The 23,203-nt window shown below is 33.0% G+C and overlaps 1 protein-coding gene and 1 long non-coding RNA gene across 5 annotated transcripts in view; both read left to right on the forward strand.

Moving 5' to 3' along the window:
* The window catches only part of LOC126743580 (exostosin-2), a 174,985-nt gene that overhangs the window by 28,501 nt on the left and 123,281 nt on the right, over window positions 1-23,203 (forward strand). The window contains exon 2 of one of the 2 annotated variants that reach the window (XM_050450739.1): window positions 7,954-8,163. The exons of the other annotated variant lie outside the window; for it this stretch is intronic. Coding sequence (XP_050306696.1) covers window positions 7,954-8,163 — 210 coding nt within the window. The remainder of the gene's footprint in view (window positions 1-7,953; window positions 8,164-23,203) is intronic. 2 annotated transcript variants of the gene reach the window in all.
* LOC126743684 (uncharacterized) lies at window positions 8,718-11,377 on the forward strand. 3 transcript variants are annotated; one of them, XR_007662959.1, is made up of 4 exons: window positions 8,718-10,607; window positions 10,663-10,813; window positions 10,870-10,953; window positions 11,009-11,377. It is a non-coding gene; the product is annotated as an uncharacterized LOC126743684 (long non-coding RNA). The 3 variants fall into 3 exon arrangements; XR_007662961.1 differs by having other exon boundaries at window positions 8,718-10,468; window positions 10,524-10,607; window positions 10,870-11,377; XR_007662960.1 differs by having other exon boundaries at window positions 10,870-11,377.

Genomic DNA, 23,203 nt, shown 5'->3' on the forward strand with positions numbered 1-23,203 from the left:
TAAGCAGTATCCTTAACTCTTTTGTTATAGGGCGTCTTTGTTATAGCCTTTTAGGACAATTAAATTTTTTTCTTTAATTTTAGATACAATATCTTAAGCAAATTTGTCAAAATGCATTTTTTTGTTTTGCATTTATTTATTATTATTATTATTATTATTATTATTATTATTATTATTATTATTATTATTATTATTATTATTATTATTATTTATTATTATTAGAGAGATACTAACCATACTCCAAGGACGGCTTATCATAGAAGTATTTCGGAATCTTTGGCCTATAAACTAGAGTATGAGGCAGCTTTTCAAGCAACTAGAAGGCAGACACGGATAAGACAAATCAGAACTTCGGATAGAGATTGCGAAGATGAAAGCAATATTGGAATTGGAGCCGTCCTATCACAACATATGAAGATGGCGAGCAAGTGATTTAGCCGATTTCAGTAAAACGCAAACACAAAACTATTGTGCCACCAGACGAGAGCTATTAGCAGCAGTAAAAGCTATTGATAAATTCCATAAATAATTGTATGTTCAACGATTATCTTTAGGACTTCCATGCCTCTCTGAAATGGCAGTTCTGAAGAGTGGAACGTAGCTAGGTTAATCCAGGATTAGTATGATAATTCAGTATTTGGTTTTATTTACGAACTGAAGTCTCGAGAAATTTCAAAACCAGAATGGACAGATATTTCTGCAAATATTCAGAACTAAAAGCTTATTGATTTCAATAGAATTCGTTGAATATACAAAATGGGTTGTTTAAAAGAGTCTGGGTGAGCTTAGATGGAAAATAAAAGACATATCTGACAGTTCTTCTTTAAAAAACAGACTTCAGAAGTTCTTGAAGCTGTCCATAGGCGGTGTTGGCGGAGGACATTTTGGAGTTACTAAAATTTTGAAAAAAGTGAGATAAAGGTTTTATTGACTGAACAGTCATAAAGATGTTGAACGCTGGTGTCGACAGTGTGAGCATTGTTCGTCAAGCAATGGCCGAAGAACCCGGACCAGAGGAAAAATGATGTAGTAAGTGATATTTTATATAGCAGGTTTAAAATTGTTTAGGTTAGGACACTCAATGTCGCGATGCCCTCGAATGCACAGGTGTGTGTGCTTGATGCGCCGATAATTTTATAGTTACTTTCAAGTCGGTCGAATGTAAATTTTGTCTAAAACTATTTCATACATAATGTGTTCAAATGAAGGGCCCAACACTAAAACTACTTAAAGACAGTGCTAACTTGTTTTGGTATTGTGATGCGTGTGTTCCAGTGCTAAAGAGTTTATAATATCGCTAAAACTGTCGAAAAACTCGAACAACAAACCGAACGGTGTGTCAAAAATTCTTTAGACATTTGGAAAAATCTGGGGAATGCGACTGGCAGCCATGTACTAAATGAATCATGGTCTAATGTTGGCAAAAAAAGATAGTTTTCCACCACTCCTTATTAGGCCGATCGAAACACAAGTCAAGATAGTTCAATCAGCAAACAAATAGTCACGAAAAAAATAAATCCGTCGAATTTACTAATATCAGTAAATAAAGTAAAATTGGCCCGCCAAGGATCTGTTATTATTGAATGCAACGGTAAGGAATCATTAAAAAAATTGCAAAATACAGCTGTTGCCCAATTATCAAACGAATACAATATTGAAATTCCAAAAAAAGTAAACCCAAAAGGATGAATGTTTAGCAACAGTTAAAGGGCAATGCAATGTATCGGAGGCTAATAAATTGCATATTAAGATTATTCGAAAGTTTATGCCCAGAAACATTGGCGGCTTGCTAATCGGGGCGCAAGGGCGCGCACCCTCCCAGTAATTTCATTAAAAATTACTTATTTTAAATTTAAAACTCGTGTGCAGTAATTATTAATTATATTAGATATATTTTTTATCAACCCGCGTTTAAGGGTGAAAACACACGAGGCTGTTTGCAAGCGGTTTGCGCCGCGACGGTTGTCGCGCCGTGGTCGAGCTCGACGCCTCGTTTATGGGACTTGTGAGCTTTGAAACAGACGGCGCCGTCTAATCCCATAAAACGCGGCGTCCGTCGCGCGTACCCTGCTCGATACCATGGGCCGCCGGCACGCCGCTTGGTTTTTATTGCTTTAGCGGCACTACCGCGGCATATCATTTACTTATCTTCTGTATTGCAAACCACACGTAGGGCTTTTTGGTGCGTTTTTTTTTTGTGCAGTGTTGAAAATTGTTCATTTATTATGGAAACCAGGGAATTCAACATAGAAAAATTAATTACTGAGGTTCAATTGAGGCCAGCGATTTGGGATATGCGTGATGATAATTATTCAAACAGAATAAAAAAAAAACAGCCATGGGAAGAAGTTACTACAGAATTTCTAAGCGCAGCTGCTTCTGTTGAGGAAAAAAAAATGTACATATTATATGCTATAAGTAGGTACGTTTATTTTAATAATAATGATATAATATACATATAGTTTATATTGATTCGTTTTGCCACTCTAGTGGATAAATATTAACAAAATAATTTGCAAATTTATCTCGGCCATTTAATGCTCTTGGATTCCCTCTGCTAAATGAATCAACTGTCAAATCGTCATGCGTTGTTCCTGCTTCAATGTCATCGCTACGGTTTCCATCTCTGACTCTTACAAAATTATGAAGAACACAACAGGCTTTAATTATGTCTTCAGCTAGATGCCGCCAACAAAAATAAAAAATCATCTTCACTGTCGGAGTCCATTTTGCTCACGATAAATAAAAAACTGTGAACTATACGCAAAGCTTGGCAACATCAAACTGATCTTGTAATTTTTCGTGCCGTTCGTAGTTGCGAAAGCCGTCGCGTGTGTTTTAAGCCGTCGCGGCGCAAACCGCTTGCAAACAGCCTCGTGTGTTTTTACCCTAAACGTATAACACAAGCGCCCGTACTATAGGAGATAATGCGATATTCAAATCAACAACCAAAGTGCTCCTGGCATCCTATGTATACCGCTCTCTCTCGCGCAAGGTACAGCTCATCTATCTTCCTCTATTTGTCGTGGGGCGCGCTCACATCCGCGTCCATAATTTGACCGAAAAGCTACTCTCGACGACCCATCTTCTCGGCTTTTATCACGCTCGTTACCGATCGCGAGGCGCGCAAAGATTTAGCGTCCCAGTTTTATCGTGGATTTGGCTTTTGTTTTAATGTTTTGTAAATCGGACCGCAGGCGGCAGGAAGACATTTTTTGTTGTTTATTTGGCAATATTTTGTTTTTAATCGGTTCCGTGATCGGTGGTTTGTGTGTGTGTGAGAGTATTTCGAGAGTGAACAATTTAATAATTATTATTGAAATTTAATAATGAATTGTGTAAGCTTTTTAATTAACTGTAATTTTTCAAATCTTTCACTGGAAGAAAAAGTAAACATTAAGACTTTAGGCAGACCTTTGCCGGATTTAAATATTACTCTCTAAGATCTGTCGATATTTGAATCAAGCATTGCCAAAATAAGAAACGACACCGATAATATTAAGGCTATAGTTTAACTTTGAAAGTGCCAAAAGAAGAAGAACTGACGATAACTTGAGAAGTATTATTGCAAAACAGGTATGTGATACAGTTGTTACCCAAGCGAAGGACAGATTTTCCTATCGAGGCCTTCAAGCAGCTAACTTGTTCGATAAAGAAGCGTATCCAAAATATAACAAGACCTTTCCAGTGGATATTTTAGATAATGTAGTTACTTTTTATCTAATGTTATGTAAAATTAGATTAAGAACTGAAATAGAAGTCATTTACTCAAAACCAGATTTCTTACAAAATATTGGAGCTATGAACTTGGTTTCATTTATTTTAGAAAATAATCTTGGCGAAACGTTTGCCGAAACAATAAAATTATTAAATATCATTGTGACGACCCCAACGACAACTGCAGAGGCCGAGCGCAATTTTTCCACCCTTAAGCGAATAAAAACCTTCTTGCGAAGTACTATGCTTAATGAAAGACTTAATGCTTTAGTCATGATGTCCATCAATAGAAATTTAGTGATGGAAATAAACAATTTTGATGAAAAAGTAATGGAAAGATTTATAAATATGAAGTAGAAAAATATGAATAGATAAAAAGAAGTAGCTTAAGTACCTATTGAACATTTATTAATAAGTATAATTTTTCTTCACGTTTTAAAGTTACTTGTTATTGTTTTTAAAACCGCAGAGAGGTGGCAAAAATATTTTCGTGCGAGGTTCCGTGATGTGTAAATGCGATTGTTTTGTAACAATTTTCTTTATTTTTGATTGCCAAATTAAGACATTTATGTGCAAACTTTTTGTGATTGTACCATGATGACTGCAAACCCTCATGTATCAGATATTATAACATATACTTCGGTTACGTCCAGTTAGTTTTTTTTATTTATTAGTAAGTATATATTTATTTGGATTTGCGCGCCCCTCTATAGTCAAATGTCACGAGCCGCCACTACCCAGAAACAAGACAATATAACGTAGTGTTAGAAATACCACCGGAGTTTTTTAAAGAAATTGGAGCAAGTAATAAATAAAAACGACCCATTAGCAGTGTGTATAAGTGAAACTCACATTACAAATGATATTGAGGAGAGTGAATTTTTAATAGATGGTTATGAGGCTGTTGTATTATTCTCAAATAGTAGACACACAGGAGGCTCTATTATTTACAATGAAAAAGATACTAAATTTAATATCGTTTGGAATGACTCTATGGACTATAACTATTAGTATGTGGTAATAAACCTCAAAATAAAAAATATTACTCTAGGATCCATTTACAGGTCTCTAAGTGGAACAATAAGAGACTTTCTGTTAAAATTAAATGAAGCTCTTAGTCAAAAACGAAATACAATTTTAAGGGCGATCTGAACATTGATTTATTAAGAGAAGACTTTGGCGCAAAAACTCTAAAACATCATGCAGGCTCAAAACAAATTGTCTCTCAGGCAACTAGAGTTACAAATAACTTCGCAACTTTAATAGATCATATAATAACTAACGAGACCTCACGAATATTTCCTTGGCTCACTGACCATGAAATAATTGGTGCTCATCTGACCCTAGCTAAAACCAGACCTTTAACAACTGAAACATGCTATGCTAATCATGCTACCGAAATTTAAATCAAGAAAACATAAATAAAATTCTTGAGGCTTTAGCGGGACAAGATTGGAATTATTCTTCTACAGAAGTTAATGTGATTTATAACGACATTTTGACCATCATACAACGTGCCGTAGATAAATATGCTCCACTCCAACAAAGACAAGGTAAATATAAAAGATATCTGTGTATAACAGATAAATTAAAAAAAGCGCAAAATATTAGAGATAACGCATATAAAAAATGTTGTATCACTAGATTGGAATATCACTGGGTTAACTATAAAAAAGAAGGAAATAATGTGGTTTCTGTTTTCAGAAATGAAAAGGAAAAATATTTCAACCAAAACATTGATGAGTGCAAAGGAAACACTAAAAAGATGTGGTCCACTTTAAAGTCACCAGCTTGTAGTGTCAATAAATCTGCAGATTATTCAACACTTGATTTTGGTCAATATTCTAATAGTGTGGAGGAGAATATAAATAACTTTTATGCTTACAAGAAATATCCGAAAGCAATGAAATCAAACAATGAAAATCAAACATGAATAGATCATACTTTCAAACCTTAACGTAGTCTCAACTCAGAAAACTAGTATATAATCTTAAAATCGAAACCCCTAGTGACATTAACCTGTCAATAAAACTAGCCAAGGATCTATTTTGTGTCGTGGGCTACCCACTTCTATACCTAGTGAATACGTCAATAAAAACGGGAAATTCTCCAGATAAATTAAAAAGTAGTATCATAGTTTCTATACCCAAGGTTTTAAAACAGTGTACAGTGAGTGACCTCCGTCCTATCAACTTATTACCAGTTGTGGATAAAATTCTAGCGACGGTTGTTTGTGGACAGTTAAAGGACTATTTTGAGACTAACGGTTTATTATATGAAGGACAATCGGGATTTAGGAACCAAAATTCATGTGAATCAGCTCTACAGTATGTGTGCAAATTGGAGAAAAGAGATGTTGGAGTCTAAAATAATCCTAATTTTTTTTTTAGACTTAAAGCGCGCATTTTAAACTATAGACAGAAATGTACTTATTAAAAACCCTGAACTTTATGGTGTAAGTGGTGTGTCTCTAAAATGGATAAAAGATTTCTTGTCGCGTAGATCTCACTGTACTAGTGTTAATAATAAAAAATCATTGTTAAGGAAAAGTGTATGGGGTGTCCCACAAGGAAGTGTGCTAGGGCCACTACTATTCATTATTTATGTAAATGACATTCATCTCTGCCTAAAAAAAAATTTATAAGTCTGTTTTCCTATGACACTCAGATATCAGTACGATTTTTTTAGAAATAACAAAATCTCTAAACGATGAACTTCAAATTTTATATGAGTGGGTGTGTCAAAATAAACTTAAATTAAATAGTTTAAAAACAAAATGTATGGTAATCGGATCTAAAACATTGTATCAAAAATATTGTGCGTTGGATTTGGAGTTGAAAGATTAATATAAATGGAGAGGATATTGTTTTTGCGTCTAGTATTTCGATTCACAACTAACATTCAGTAATCATGTAGATTATATGTGTAAAAAAATTGGCAAATAAATTGGATTTTTCTATCGTATTTCAAAATCTCTATCTCCGTGGGCCAAAATGTTAGTTTATAACACTTGTCTTTCCTCATTTTTCATAGGCAAGCTCTTTGTTAATTTCTAGGACAAAAGAAGATATTTATAGATTACAACTACAACAAAATAAAGTTATGCGAAGTTTTTTAAATTGTGATGAATATAAATCTATTCAAAGTGTGTTGACTACTTTAGGCTGGCTAGATGTTGGGCAATGCATTGAGGCAAATTATATTTTCATCTTTAAAATTGTGAACAACTTACAACCAGCCTATTTAAAGTCATATCTAATAACTAGAGAGAACTTTGATGATCATAATTTGAGGTCAAATAATCAATTTAACATTCCCAGGGTAAGGACGACAGCTTTACAAAAATCGTTGTTTTACAGTGGAATTCAATTTTATAATTCCTTGCCCGAATGGTTGAAAAATGCAGATTCACTAAAGAGTTTTAATAAAAATTTTATGGTGTATTTAAGTCCATTTTTTTCCGTCAAAAATTCTTTGAATTCAAAGTAATATGAGATTTAACAGAAATCGCTATTAAAATAACATAATAATAATAATAATAATAATAATAATAATAATAATAATAATAATAATAATAATAATAATAATAATAATAATATTGGTTTTAGTGATTGTTTTTCGTACTATTAACTGTTTCTAAAAGAGTGTTTCGTAGTATATCAAAAAGAAAACTTTTTTATGAGATAAGACACCCACATATTTTTTCACCATTATGAAATTAGAACGAAACAGGGAAGTTTTTAAACCGATGGTCACGACAAAACATTCATTATTTCGCTTACAGTATAACAGCAAAACAAATAGTAATTAAGTGAAAAAGCAATAATCCTGGGAACTCCCTGTAATATTTCCACAATAAGGAAGAACTTTGAAAAAGTGATTACTGTCCTAAAGTATATCATGACTGGAATATATAAAGTTATTAAAGTTAGACAGATATCTTATTAACGTAGTTCAGATTTTTTGAAAAAAATTTGGCCAGAATCTTTAAAAAAATTTAAAATTTGCTTTAAACTCGAAAACCGGAAACATTTCACTAAGGTCGTATTGACATATTTCAATAGCCCATAGGAAGACCTAACCCCAGTTAAAAGGTTTTACAAGTTCAACGGGACACAATTAGTAGAATTGTGTAACATAACTGACTCAAGTAATATATTTTTAGCTCTATCTAATTTTAAACAAATTATTTGTGTTTTTAAATAGCGAAACATATTTTTATTGTATTTTTTTTAGATGGTCAAACGGAGAAAACCATCTACTTTTTAACATGTTAGGTGGTACGCCTCCAAATTATTCTGAAATACTGGATTGGAGTTTGGGTAATGCAATGATTGCGGCTGCTGGATTTAATACCTATAATTTCAGGCGGAAATTTGATATATCCTTACCAACTTTTAGTCCTTTAGCGAAGCAGGCTCAAGTTAATAACACACGGCAAATAAGGTAATTATTATTAACTCTAGTTACAAGAAATATTAATACGATTATGATTATAATCGTGGACAAGATTCTATTACAATATAATTTTTATTAATATTATCATTTACAGTGTTATGAATTTCATACCATTCAATACCAATTTAACATGTATTTTAATGCTTGGCTTTTTCGCAAGACAAAAAATTGGGAATCCCTAATATCACTATATAGTATTGCGTGAGTGAAAATTATTAAAAAAAACCTTTCGCACAATTTCCAGGATATTTTCAAAGTTTAGTCATTTATTTTAACTGCTTGTAGGGCTCGTCAAACAAAGTTAATATACTAAAAATCACCTCCTATAAAAGTTGCATATTAAAAGAGATAGTAAAACAGTAAAAAATTGAAAAAACAAGAATATTAATAAATTAAAATAATTTTTAATAATAATAATTTAAAATTATTAATTAATAATTTTTGAATTTTGGATTTAAAGATTAACTTGTTGGTTTCTAAAGACTTACTGAACCGCCCTCGTATGTCACATTTCACATTTCACGTTTGGAATGTCTAAATAATGTTCAATAACCTTTAACATGAAATGTGACATACGAGGGCGGTTCAGTAAGTCTTTAGAAACCAAAAAGTTAATCTTTAAATCCAAAATTCAAAAATTATAAATTATTTGTATATTATTATTAAAAACGTTAATAAAATCGCAACAGTGTATTTTTTTGGCTGTTACTTTTAGACAGGTCAAAACGGAGTCCACCGAGTCCATGTAATAAATATTAAAAGTACTCAATAAAACCTTTTAAATGAGGTAAAGTCCAGTTCAGAGATCTATTAGAATCTTTGATGTGTCGCAGATGCCGCACTAACTAGTCCGTGCGCCTATGTCATATTTATTGTTGCATGATATATATGTTTAAATGGCAAAATTTTAAATTGTCTATCTATGAAATCATTTTAAATATACGTAAAACCCCATGTTTTATACTATTTTTTATTTTTTTTTTCGAAAATGTCAATTTTTAGAAAGAAAATAATATCACAAGAAAATAATATCAAAAAATTGATCGCGGACTAAAATCCAAGCATCTTACAAAATATTTTAAACACTTCCAGCACTCACAGGCTTGTCACCTCTTTTTAGCCAGTCTATTAAACAAAGATAAAACACCTGCGTTCTGACAATTCCTACTTTAGGCTGTGCAAGTGATTGTGTATCTCTCTCTATCCCACTGAATTTAAGAATTACGGGGCCGTACCCAAATAAATTTTTGGACCGTTTTTGTATTATTTTCGTCGTGTTTTTAAAGAGATCTTTACGGATCGGCTATCGCCTTTAAAATAGTTGTTGGATGGGTCTATCAGCTTTAATAGTTGGGAGGGGGGCCATGTGAGGTTATTATTTGATGTGTTTTGCCGGTTATGCTTTTTACACGTTTATGAAAGTAAAGAATTTAGAATTTGGCCTGTATTCCTGTAAATTTTTTGCAGTTTTTACTGTGAGGAACAGTGTTTTTTTATTTGTGTTTGTGGATTTGTTTTGGTATTATACCTAAAGACCTTAAAATGTTTCGACCCTGGAAAAATAGGCAGGAAAATTTGGCAAATGAAGAGGAAAGTGTTTGTGCGGGCTTATAGAGACCGTGGGTGTACAAGAAAGACAATAACATTTGTGATAAAAACAATAAGAGTGATCTGGGCAGTGATTTAGACTTACATAGTTCTGATAGTTCATTTTCTAGTATTGAGGAAGCAAAAAGAAGCAAGGGAAGTAGAAGCTACAGAGGAAATCAAGCAGTTTTAAAAGAACAAATTTATCTAAATATCTATAACAATCTAAGGAATGATACTCAGTTCACAAATGATTGTAGTGCTTTGCAAAAAATAGCGTCTTTAACAGGGGTTATAGTACAATATGCCTGTAAAAAAAAGGATTAAAGACAGAATAAAAAGGAAAGATGCAGGACAATCAAAGGGACTTGACATGGATATTGCCAAATTGCTAAGGAAAGGTGTGTATTCTAAATACAAAAACAATGAGGTTCTGACCATATAGACACCTTATCGGCAAGGGACAAACATTTCTCAGTCTCAACCTTGCGGAGATACCTGATAAAACTTGGATTTAAGCGTAAGATGGTTAACAAAAGAGCTGCTGTAATGGAATTGTCAGGTGGTGTATAGAATATTTGAGGAAAATTAAAAAAATTTGGGAGGAAGAAAGATCCATATATTATTTAGCCGAAACATGATATGATACATTTATGATTGATGTATGATTTCCATTCTCTAGGAAAAAAGTTCTTTTTTTGCCATAGTAAGAAAACCATATTTTTATTAATAAAACAAGTTTAAAATTTTGTTTTTTACAGCTTACTGCCCCTGTTGTCCTTCAGTGATACAATAAAGACTGCTTCTTCCACCATTCTCTGGGAAAAAGTCCCTTTTTTGCCATAGTAAGAAAATCCTATTTTTATTAATTAAACAAGTTTAAAGTTTTGTTTTTTTCAGCTTACTGTCCCTGTTTGTCCTTCAGCGACACAATAAAGTATATATAATGTAATGCTTTAGAATCCATATGCTGATGTGCGAGATGAAGTTGGAATCCATGGCGGCAACAGAGAAACTGTTTCCTTCCTTACCTTGACCCTGTTTTGCTATGGTAAGAAAAACACTGTTTTTAATAAGAAAACAAATCTAAAATTTTGTTTTTTACAGCTTACTACCCCTGTTGTCCTTCAGCAACACAATGAAGACTGCTTCTTCCTCCATTCTCTGGAAAAAAGTCCCTTTTTTGCCATAGTAAGAAAATCCTATTTTTATTAATTAAACAAGTTTAAAGTTTTGTTTTTTTCAGCTTACTGCCCCTGTTTGTCCTTCAGCGACACAATAAAGTATATATAATGTAATGCTTTAGAATCCATATGCTGATGTGCGAGATGAAGTTGGAATCCATGGCGGCAACAGAGAAACTGTTTCCTTCCTTAATGGAAGAAACTGCTAAAGAACAATGGCAAAAAAACAGAATTTACAAAATTTGTATTAACTTTTTGGGCCAGATTCAAAAGAGTGGTTAAATTTATAAAAGTATTTAGTATCCTTACTGTAGTTTTAGGATCCAGTATACTTAAAATGTAGTGTTTTGTATAAGATTTTTAGTTTTTAGTATAAGCATTTATTTTTATTAATTTTTATCTAATCTCTCCTAATATGCATAATAACTAAATACGAGGCAAACAAATTAATAAATACGTTCAGGATGTAAAGTGTGTTTTTTTTTTTATAAGTAAAACTTGTGTCTTTTAAAGGCATAAAGTATAGACAGCCAGATGATTTAAAAAAAAAAAGTTATTTAAAAAAATATACTTCCAATTTTCTGACTACATAATTACTTTTTATCAAAAGAAGTTGGTACTAAATATAGAAATGGGGGGTTTTTATGAGTATATTATTATAATAATATATCATAATATGTATTAATTAAAAAAAACTATAATTAAGGACATTGAATATGGCAGCCACAATCCCCATTAATAATCACCACCATGTAAAAATAAATCTCAATTCCCAAAAAAAGGAAATATATAAAATTTGAAGACAAACCAAAACATTTTACACTTTTGTGTCAAAAAGTAACTATGTAATGCCTTAATCCACAGAATAAATGGGCCTGTAAGCCTAAGTAATTTGTCACCTACTCTCTCATTAAACTCAAAAATGCTTTATTGTCAATATAAACATAGAAGTTGTAGACAAAACCAATAATGTAGTCTATTGGAATAAAGGAATAAAAACGAGAAACTAATTTAAAATAAAATAAAATTATATAGTAAAAATTTGAAAAATACTTAAATGCTAATCATTAAAAATTCATCATAGTTTAGGTGCTACATAGTTTAGTACTCTTTACTAGCAAGAAATATTTTCTTCCTTGTACGTAGGCTTTTTTCAGTCTTAAGTTGTCTTATTTCTAGTGGAAGTTTATTAAACAGCTTTCTACCTCCATATGTGATAGAGCTACGGACAAGTTCAAAATGAGGAATGGGTAGCCTCAACAAATAGTTTTGTCGCGTATTATAGTGGCTTCCTAAGTGGAGTTCCTGTTTATATTTTCTAAAAACTAAGCAAACTGTTTCCACAATAAAAATACAACACAGGGTTAAAATATTATGACTTACAAAAAGCGGGCGACATGAATCACGAGGCTTGGCCCCACATAGATATCTAATGGCCCCATTCTGGAGTACAAACACTGAACTAAAAAGTGAATTTGAACATGAACCCCAAAAGCAAATTCCATATCGAAGGTGCGACTCGATAATCGCGAAGTATGCAGATCTGGCGATGGAGAAATTAAGACTGGTGGCAATAACCCTTAGGGTGTAGCAGCCTGATGAGACTTTTCTACATACATTCACAATATGGTCTTCAAATTTAAGGAACTTGTCTATGGAAAGACCCAAAAACTTACTGAACGGTGGCATATTGATGGCTTCATTATTTAAACATATATCATTTGTATTACATTTAAGGATATTTGTTTTGGAAACATTAAATGTCAAAAAAATTGCATCACACCAGTCTTTTATTTTTAACAAATCTGCACGTATATTGGCCTCTATTTGAGAAACATCAGAGTCGTGCCAGAGGATGGTGGTATCATCGGCACACCAGTTACCTGCAGTTGTGGCAGATCATTCACATAAATGAGAAAAATTAAAAGACCAAGTACTGATCCTTGCGGAACACCCACATTTATATTAAGTTCCTTAGACATACCACCATTAAATTTGACAGCCTGGACACGATTTGATAAGTAGGAACGAAACCACTCAAGGGCAGTTCCCCTGAAACCATAGAGCTCTAGTTTCATCAGCAGCACTCTGTGACTCATGCAGTCAAATGCCTTGGACAAGTCACAGAATACCGCTGCTGCAACTTCACCAACATTCAGTCGGTTGTACAGGTGCTCTAGAAAGCTAAAGATAGCATCATTTGTGCTCACAGACTCACGAAAGCCAAACTGCTGAAGACTCAATAGGCCAAATCTATTTGAAAATGAAACCATCCTCACCTTAACGAGCCGTTCCACTATCTTGGCTAAAGTAGGCAATAACGCTATAGGTCTAAAGTTAGAAGGACAGTCGCGATCGCCACCCTTGTAAAGAGGAACAATCATTGCTCTTTTTAAGCACTCTGGGAAAACTCCAGACATAAATGAAAAGTTAATTGACTCGGCCAAGACTTGCAAAGCAACAAGAGGTAAAACAGAAAATATTTTAAGAGAAAGCCCATCCCAACCTGATGAACTCTTATTCTTAATATTAACCATTAACTGTTTAAGCTCTTCTACACTTGTGGGGGCAAAAAAGAAAGATTCGGCTACTACCACATTGCTGAGATAGCTCCTAGGATCTATTTTTTGTGAGAGATTGGCTGCAAGGTTACTAGCAATATCACAGTAGAAGGAATTGAGGACATTGGAATCTAAGGTACTTGGAATAACCAAGACATTATTTTTACCCCTAAGCTCATTTAAAATCTTCCAAGACTCTTTTGCTCCGTTGGAGGAATTATTTATCCTCCTTTGAAAGTAGGTTCACTTAGCCATTCTGATTGAGTTTCTGTAAATCTTGCGGTATCTGTTATAATAATTTAAAAATGTTGCATTGTTCATAGCGTATTTCCTAATGTCAAAAAGGAAGCGCATATTTTTCCCAGATACTCGTAAACCCTTAGTATATCAAGGTTTTCTATTTCGTTTCTTAATATTGACAACAGGAAAAGCAGTGTTAAAATTGTTTAATACTATTTGATGAAAGCTATGCAGTGGGTTAACAGTAGTCAATACATTATTCCAACTTGACATATTACAAAGCAAAGAGACTTGACTTGTTATAAGGGACTGATGGCGCTAAAAACTAAACTTATGAAATTACAATTTTTGGTTAAACTCATTTAACGTACTTAAATCCTATATTTAAATTAAATATTATCTTGCTATCAACTATCCTGAATTTCTAACTTAATAAAACTAAACCCAAAAATCCCGAATAATAAAGTTTTAAATACAAATAAATTTTAAGGCCGGGCCTGTGCAACTTTTCACGCTTGAGTGGCTGTGACTAAGGTCAGGCGTTTAACAAAATAGTACGTGGGCACATGCAGTCACATTTTACGAATCAAATGTATAAATTCTTAAAAAAATGCTTAAAACATTTATTTATTTAATGAAATGATTAAATATCGCTTAGAATAATACTTTATGACTCTTTCCACATAAAATTTTGCGGTTTAAAGATGCATGTCATGTGACAATACAAGCAACACCGGCACACGGACTATTTGCGGTACATCAAAGATTCTAATAGATCTCTGAACTAAACTATAACACAAGATTTCTATTTAATGCATTTATTCAAGATGGCGCTTATGTGTTATTTTGACAATTAGAACTGTCGTTTTTATGTCAAAATAAAATAGTGACGCATTTATTTTCGTACACTGATTTTTACCTATTCAAAAATCATAAAAATGTAAAACGTTAAAATAAAAAAAAATACTTTTTTATTAGGCCGCCATTTTGAAACGAGTTAAGATATGGGTCTAATATTTCAGGGTTATAAAGTACTCATTGAGACCTTTAAAATGCCCCCCCTTTCTATTTAAAATTTTTTCTCAAGATGTCGCCCAGCCGCCATCTTGGAATTTACAACTACCTAGTTTACAGTGAAAAATAGTATCTATAGACCAATTTACTTATGCTAAGTTTCAAAAAATTTTTTTGATCCGTTCAAAAAATAAATGGGGGGGGGGGACTTCAAAGAAAAGCACTGTATATATTAGTACTTGTTCACCCTAATTTTAGCGCGTTTTAATAAAATGAAACTTTTTTAAAACGTTAAGTTCTGAATCAAAAATATAACTTGCGAATTAACACAAGCCGGCGAACTTCCTTTTAAAAACATAGAATCGGAGAAAATTAAAGAAGCATGAAACATGAATATCGAAATTTAAGGGGCCCTATGAAAAAAATTTAATGTTTTATTCTTCTATACTGTACTACTTCAAAGTACCTATGAAAAAGGTTATTAATAATTTCACTTTTTGATTTTGGAACAAAATTTTGTCCCAAAATGAGGTCGAAAAGTCAAATTAGTAATAACCTTTTAAAGGTACTTTGAAATAGTACAGGATAGAAGAAAAAGACTTTGAAATTTTTTCATAGGTTGGATATAAAATGGTCAAAACCCGAAAAAAAAATCACCATAAAACCAATAATAAGTCCTAGGTATAACTTTGGTTATTAGAATTACGTCCGACCGGTCCCGAAAATCAGTCCGTCACGAATACATAATAAGAGCTTCGCTCTAATAATAAAATAACAGACGTATCTAAGAAGCACCCAGTAACTATGCATTTTGGAAAATTGAAATGACTTAGAATAAATCCTCTTTGGTATGGTAAACACCGGAGCAATGTTAGCGACGTAATACCAGCAACGGCGCTTGCCGACGCACGAGGACGCGTGCGATGTCGGAGCGGCGCTTATGAAAATTGATAGCTTATTCAACAAAATATTATAACTTCCAATAGGTGCATTTTCTCAACGCAAAAAACGGCCGTCGTGTCGTGTCGACACAATTAATAAAATTATGTGAAATTTAATCCGAAAAAAATTATTCGAAATGAAAAACACTGATGTACAGACAATGTTGAAACAATGCAGAAATATTTAGGTTGTTTGGAGTTTGTACATATTATTTTATAAAAGTTCTGACAAAATAATTAAATCTAATAAACATATCATAAAAATAATAAACTTAAACCTTTTTTCTCTTTAACAAAAAAAAACTAATTAATAATAGATATTTTATACGCAATTAAAGAAGAAATCTCAGGTGTAGTTTATAAGATCCCTTGTTTAAGCCGTGGTAATTGTTACATTGGCCAAACATCTAGAAGTCTAAAAGGTCTTATCACATCTCATAAAAGTGACTGTAGAAACAATGTCTGAACACACTAGCAACACAAACCATGAAATAGGTTAACTCGAAAAATTCATCCATTATCCCAAAGATGCTGGTCATACACTTTTATAAAAGATAAAAACACAAAACCTACAGCATCACAAATACATTTAATAAAATTACAAAGGTTACATGTTTCGCTCGACTAGAGCATCATCAGACCATAACATACACAAAACACCTAACATATATGTGTTAACATATATATATTTATAATATATATATAATATATAATTTATAAAGACATATATAAGATATACAGATCGTGTTATCGTGAGCTACGTATGACCCAAAATAATGGCAACACCGCTTGGTTGCGGCTTGCAGGCGGCGAAATTTTTCGTTTTTTTTTTTGAACCAGGAGTCAGCAGACCTCACTTTGCTGTGTTACTGCACGTTGCATTAATAATTTTTTAGCGTTATTTTCGTGTTTTTTTCACTATGGCTGTTTATACCCCTTCCGAAAGAGTTCAAGTAATTAAATGGTTTTATGGAGGCAATTCGGCAGTACAATGTAGAGATTTGTTTTCAGTGACATTCGAGAATAGACCGATTTTCTTGTGCAAAAACGGTTTTAAATGTGGTTACAAATTTTGAGACATCTTTTTGTCTTCTTTCTAAAAAATGCCACACAAAACGTCAAGAACCAGCTGTTGAAGTGGTCCAGGATATAGAACGGCGGGAAGAAATGGTTTGCAGTACCCTAGAACTTGATTCGACACGGTCCACTAGAAGTGTTGGAGAGGAACTGGGAATGAGCAATAAAACTGTTGCTCGTATCTGGAAAAAGTATGGGTACAAAAGTATTCAAAAACTCAGGAAATATTTCCTGAAGACCAGTGGCGAAGAATGGAATTTTGTGAAACTATGATGGAAAAGGCAAATGAAAACGAATATTTTTTAAAAAATATTTTGTTTTCTGATATATTTTCTTTTTTATTAGATGGCAAACACAATCCTTCTATTGTTCGTTATTGGTCTCAGGAAAACGAGCACAGAAGTTTTCAGTTTCGTACCCAGTATCCTCAGAAATTGAATGTTTGGGCAGGTATTTTGGGCGACAATGTTGTCTCCAAATGACTTTTATCTGTGGGGTTACCATAAGCAGACCATTTACAAGCATGAATTTAGAAGGCCAACAAATTTAGAGGAGTTGCGAAATAAAATTGTCGAAGGTGCCAATTCCATTTTACCTGAAATAACCTTCGTAGTATTGTTTGTCAAAGTAAAATTATTTGACACGGGAATACTTTGACCGGTTTAATTATCCTCAACGTAATATGCTTGTTGTAACTGTGGCCACTCATACATTTTTTTTAAATAAACGAGTAAGCGGATCTACTTCACGAGCATAATCTTTAATGTACCTACGAAAATACCCTGATGGGCCAAGAAATTGTCTAATTTCTTTAATATTAGTTGGAATTTTCATATAAAGTACGGCTTTGGTTTTTTGTAACCCTGGTTTAACTCGATATTCACTATTTCTTGGCCTAAATAATCAATACTACTCTTGCTACTAGATTTTTCCAAAATAGTTAATAACATTTTTGGCCTAGTCAAAATTTCGTCATAATCGTGTCCAGGTATTATCATCAATTTAACGTAAGGTATTATCAATCAACTTACTCTTTCGTTCAAACGAGCAACAACTAAATACACTACCGCTCAAAAGTATTTGCCCACATATGACTGTTTTAAAGTTATAACTAATAATAATAAACGCATCAGTTATTCTTATGAAACGGTTTATTTATAACAAAATTAATATAAACAATACATTTTTCAATTAATTAAATTTAAGAAAATCAAATTTTGGATTCATCTACATGTCCGCCTCGGTTTCCTGAGGTATCTTGTGCCACTCTTCTTGGATGATCCTCCACAAGTCTTCTTTTGATGTGGGGCATGATTTTCGCACTTGTCTATCCAGTTCATCCCATAGTAATTCGATAGGATTGAGGTCCGGTGATTCTTGGGGCCCTACCATAACTTTCAGAAGATGTTGCCTTTGTAATTGACCTAAATATTGCTTGCACAATTTCGACGTGTGCTTGGGGTCATTGACATGTTGAAAGGTGAAGTTTTCCCCAATTATTCGAGTACCAGACGGAATTACATTGTCACTTAAAATTGTTTTGTAACCCTCTTTTCGAAGAATTTCCTCTATTCTAATTAGATCGCCCTCTGCAGATCCTCCGAAACAACCCCATACCATCACCGAATCACCACCGTGTTTAACTGAGGCCACCGTACAGTTCTCAGCGACCTTTTCATTGGCATAACGGCGAACAAAAACTCGCCTCTTCGTTCCAAAAACCTCGAATTTCGACTCGTCACTCCAGAGAACTTTCTCCCAGTCATCAATGGTCTATTCTTTGTGTGATTGGGCCCACTCAAGTCTTTTCTTCTTATTAACATCCTTCAGTAGCGATTTTGATACAGCTAAACGTCCTTTAAGACCAGCATTATAAAGTCGCCGTTTTGCTGTCGAAGCACTGACCGCTTTTTTACGCTCCTTGTTGATTTTTGCTGTGATTTCAGGGGCGGTATATATAATATAATAGACGCCTTCTATTGCGTTTGCTTGTAATTATAATATTTAAATCCTCCTTTGAACTTGTTGCCTTTGGCCTTCCCGATCGAGGTTTGTTGCTAATAGTCCCTTCTCTGGTGAATTTCCTAACATTATAATCGACAGTCCGCCTTGGAATTCCCAAATCCGTCGACGTTTGACGGTTGGTCTTTCCAGCCTTATGAAGTCCAATGATAATACCTTTTGTTTCTACCGATAACTCTTTTGTTTTAGCCATTTTAAAGAATGTCGAAAAACCAGCAAAGAAACGGTAACAATCGTCAATAAGCAAGCGAAATTATTTACCAATGTTACACAAAATCAATTCGTGAAGACTAAACACCTTTAAATGTTTCAAATTTCATCGGAAACGAGCTGTAAACAGATTAGTTTTTTAGAAGAAGTGTATATTTTCACTACATTGTTTGTTATTTGCAAGACTATTTTTAAATACTCAGTGTTTTTCAACGAACCATAGTTGATAGGTATGTTGTTTAAGCATATATGCAATTTATAAATGAGATACAATCTAAATATAGGTATGAAGATAAGATTTTTGTATCTAATTTAAAATATTAAAAAGAATACATGGCGGGCAAATACTTTCGCGGGGTAGTGTACATATTATACATACTATTATATATAAGAAAAATCACAACGGGATCCCCAAAACTTATAATCTAAAACAAAGTTTTTATTGGCCCAAGCTCAGAGACTCCAAAATAAGTTACATTAACGGATGCGATATTTCGCGCACCAAGAATAATAAAGGTGTATCTGTACAATCAACCACTTCGAGAAATTGAAGGTCAAAGTTTCCATATAAAAATGAATGATACCTATCGGAAAAATTGGTATTTTTTTGTCTTTGAAATTGGTATTGGTATTTTATTAAAATTTTTATAATATTTTTAAAGTAAAATTTAGTTTCAAACTATTTTGGATAGATTTTTATCTACTGTTAAAATTTGCACATCATAAATGAATATAGAACTGCGAAATTGTGAAACTGCATTTATAAAAAATTTTACAATTTAAGGAGCAAGTATTGGTATTAAAACAACCCTAGAGAATATTTTTTTAAAGTTTTTATTTAATTTTTAAATCAAAACGAGTCAAATGATGTAATAGGGCTTTATAAAAATCTTGGTCGATCTAGGCATCAGTTTTTTATATCATTCATTTTTTTTTTGAAGATTTCTTTCTTGCTTGAAAGAATTTTTGGCGCAAGAGTTAAAATTTTAGGTGGAGTTTTCACTGCTGCAGTTTTTTTTTGCTTCAAGGACGAGTAAATTTAGGAACTTACAAAAACTTTTTCAAATTCATTGTCTATATGACTTCTTTTAAATGATGCTTCTGTTAAATCAGATTTAGAAAACTGAATGGCATAAACTTTACTCAACAGTTGCTTATCATACTAGTTGCTTCGAACAGTCTTCATAGTCCATAAATTCTTCTTCTTTGATTAAAATAATAGCAAATGGATTGTTTTTTATTTATCTGCTTCAGTTCTCTTATAAAACCTAGAGGCTAAAAGAACTCTTTTTGTGCCATGTGCCTCTCATATTCACAACGACCCTAATATTCACAACCAAATGGTTGACAATGTTCTCCACAACCAAATGAATGTGAATATTAGGGTCGGGGACACACATATCCGCACTGAGTCCGCAGCGCAGCTCGGCCGTGTTTCGGCACGTTATCTACCAAACCACACCTGTCAGAGAGCGCACCGTAGCGTGGCCAAGTGCACAGGAATGTTCTCAAATTTTAGTACTAGGGATTTGGCATTAGTAACTATTGAAAAAAGCTGCACAGAAATGGAGGAGGTTTGGATGGGTCCATAAAACTTAAAGAAAAAAAGAAAAGTAGAAGGAGAACATTGTTTCCTCATCTAATGGATGATGAAATAAATCAACAAATGCAGCATTTGATCTGCGAGAACATCTAAAAAATATCATGAATTCTACAGAGGACAGTATTGACTGGCAAACAAGAGCTGCCTTAGCAATTTAAATCAAATAAAAGATAATACTTTCTCGTTTAACCTGTTTTGCCTGTTTAAAAAAGTCATTGTCGTTTGCAAAAAGTCGTTACATCTTATGTAGCAAACTACAAGTAGTAAACTACTATACTATAGTAGTCAAATTTTCGTAATTTCTCTGCGCTGCCACTCTGAAACACAACTTTTTTGCAATTGATCGTCTTTTGCGCAGGCTATAGCTCTCAGAGGGTGCATTTTAGGACACATGTTTATAGGAAAAAAGTCTGAAAAAAACGCCAACAATACGCTCTTAAAATATTTGCACCGATATTGATTTATACCGTAACACCCTGTATGTACGGTATAAATCATACATTTTTGGAAATGTTAATGTAGCTTTTAAATATTTTTCTGGCTATTTTGTCTACAGTAATGACATTCGATTACATTTTTTTTATATGCTTAATAACAAACAACCTGCTTTTTTTCATTATTTATTTTTCTTGTGAGAGTTTTTCCTCCCATATCTTTTTTTGGAGTGTCCCGATCAAAAGAATGTACACTGTATATGGGTTTTTGAGAAGTATTTAGTGGTCCTAAAAAAATGGTTTGCCTAGTTGTATTTTCTTTTCTTGGACTTTAAAAAAATATAAATTAAATATTTGAATGAATAGATACGACTAGAAGGACCTTCGTTGGTTTTCCGCCCTTGATCAAACTTTTTTGTTACTTGCTTAAGAAATAAATACTTTTTTTATTTTGATTTAATTCGTAGTAGTAATGAAACAGTTTTTGTCTAGCATCTTCCTCATTTGAAAGTTTGTTATTTGGCTCATTGAAATTTGCACTTATTTTCACAATTTCTTTTATTGACGATGTTTTTGTGCTAACATGCTTTCGTCTTATGCTAATATACTCACTCACCATTTTGGCACATTTTTTTCGGATATTATTTTTCCATGTTTCTGGTTTACTTACTTTTTTTCCTACAAGTTGTGTAGTATTCATACTAAAATAACACCTTTTAAACTCACTTATTAGTCGTAATCTGGGGCAGTTAATACTTACGTTTTTATATCAATAAACATGCTTATGTAACCATTTTGACAAACAGTTTTTAGATACTCTCACTTTTAAGGTTCTAATACATCTCCGAAATCCCAGAAATTTACATAGGATTATCAAGGAATTATTTATTGAGATTCGGAGGTGACATCGGTGTAACAACCGCATTCAATAACAAGGTTGTACGTAGATACAACTACAGAAAATAAAAAAATCCACTATTTCGTGGCAGATAGTTCTGGTTTTTTATATAATTAGTAGAGATCGTTATGGTGATTAAAATTCGATTTGTTGTAAAGAACCTTCTTATGCAAAAATATCAAATTGGAAAAAGATGTAGTTAGAATCTTGTCATTCTAGGTGCGCGTTTTGTTGATATATATTATACAGATCGTGTTATCGTGAGCTACGTATTACCCAAAATAATGGCAACACCGCTTGGTTGCGGCTTGCAGGCGGCGGAATTTTTCGTTTTTATTTTTTGAACCGGGAGTCAGCAGACCTCACTTTGCTGTGTTATTGCACGTTGCATTAATAATTTTTGAGCGTTATTTTCGTGTTTTTCTCACTATGGCTGTTTATACCCCTTCCGGAAGAGTTCATCTAATTAAATGGTGTTATGGAGGCAATTCGGCAGTACAATGTAGAGATTTGTTTTCAGTGACATTTGAAAATAGACCGATTCCTTGTGCAAAAACGGTTTTAAATGAGGTTACAAATTTTGAGACATCTTTTTGTCTTCAAGATTGTGAAAAATGCCACACAAAACATCAAGAACCACCTGTTGAAGTGGTCCAGGATATAGAACGGCGGGAAGAAATGGTTTGCAGCACCCTAGAACTTAATTCGACACGGTCCACTAGAAGCTTAGAACATTGAAAGGCTAGGAGTAGCATGCCGTGGAACTATGGGCAGGTTTGTTTGCTTGCAACATCTTTGATGCAATGATGCCAAATATGCTCATAGAGAAATGGCAAAAATCACTTTATAATATCATAAAAATTTTCAGTTGTTTCCGAAGGCTCAAAACAATACTACTGCTCTTCTTTAATAAAATATCAAGCATTTTTTTAAAATAAATTTGATAAGATACTCTATATCGAAGTCAATGTACGTTAAATAAATGAAAATAAAGTAGGAAGCAACGAGAAAACGGTAATGGCATCGCAACGCCGCTCGATCACATTGTTGATGCCACCGATACAAGCACTCTCTACCAGTGACGTCGTCAACAACTATTTACCTGATAATTTTTTATTAATTATTATAGAGTTTGAGTATAAGTAATATTACCATTGACGAGCTATTTATGTGTTTTTTTAACGGAGTTCGTTAGAGGAAGGTCCTAATAAAAGGCAGCATTTTTATGGAAATTAAATATTTTATTAATATAATATT

Source organism: Anthonomus grandis, chromosome 1, assembly GCF_022605725.1.
Source record: "Anthonomus grandis grandis chromosome 1, icAntGran1.3, whole genome shotgun sequence".
In the NCBI taxonomy this organism is placed as follows: Eukaryota; Metazoa; Arthropoda; class Insecta; order Coleoptera; family Curculionidae; genus Anthonomus; species Anthonomus grandis.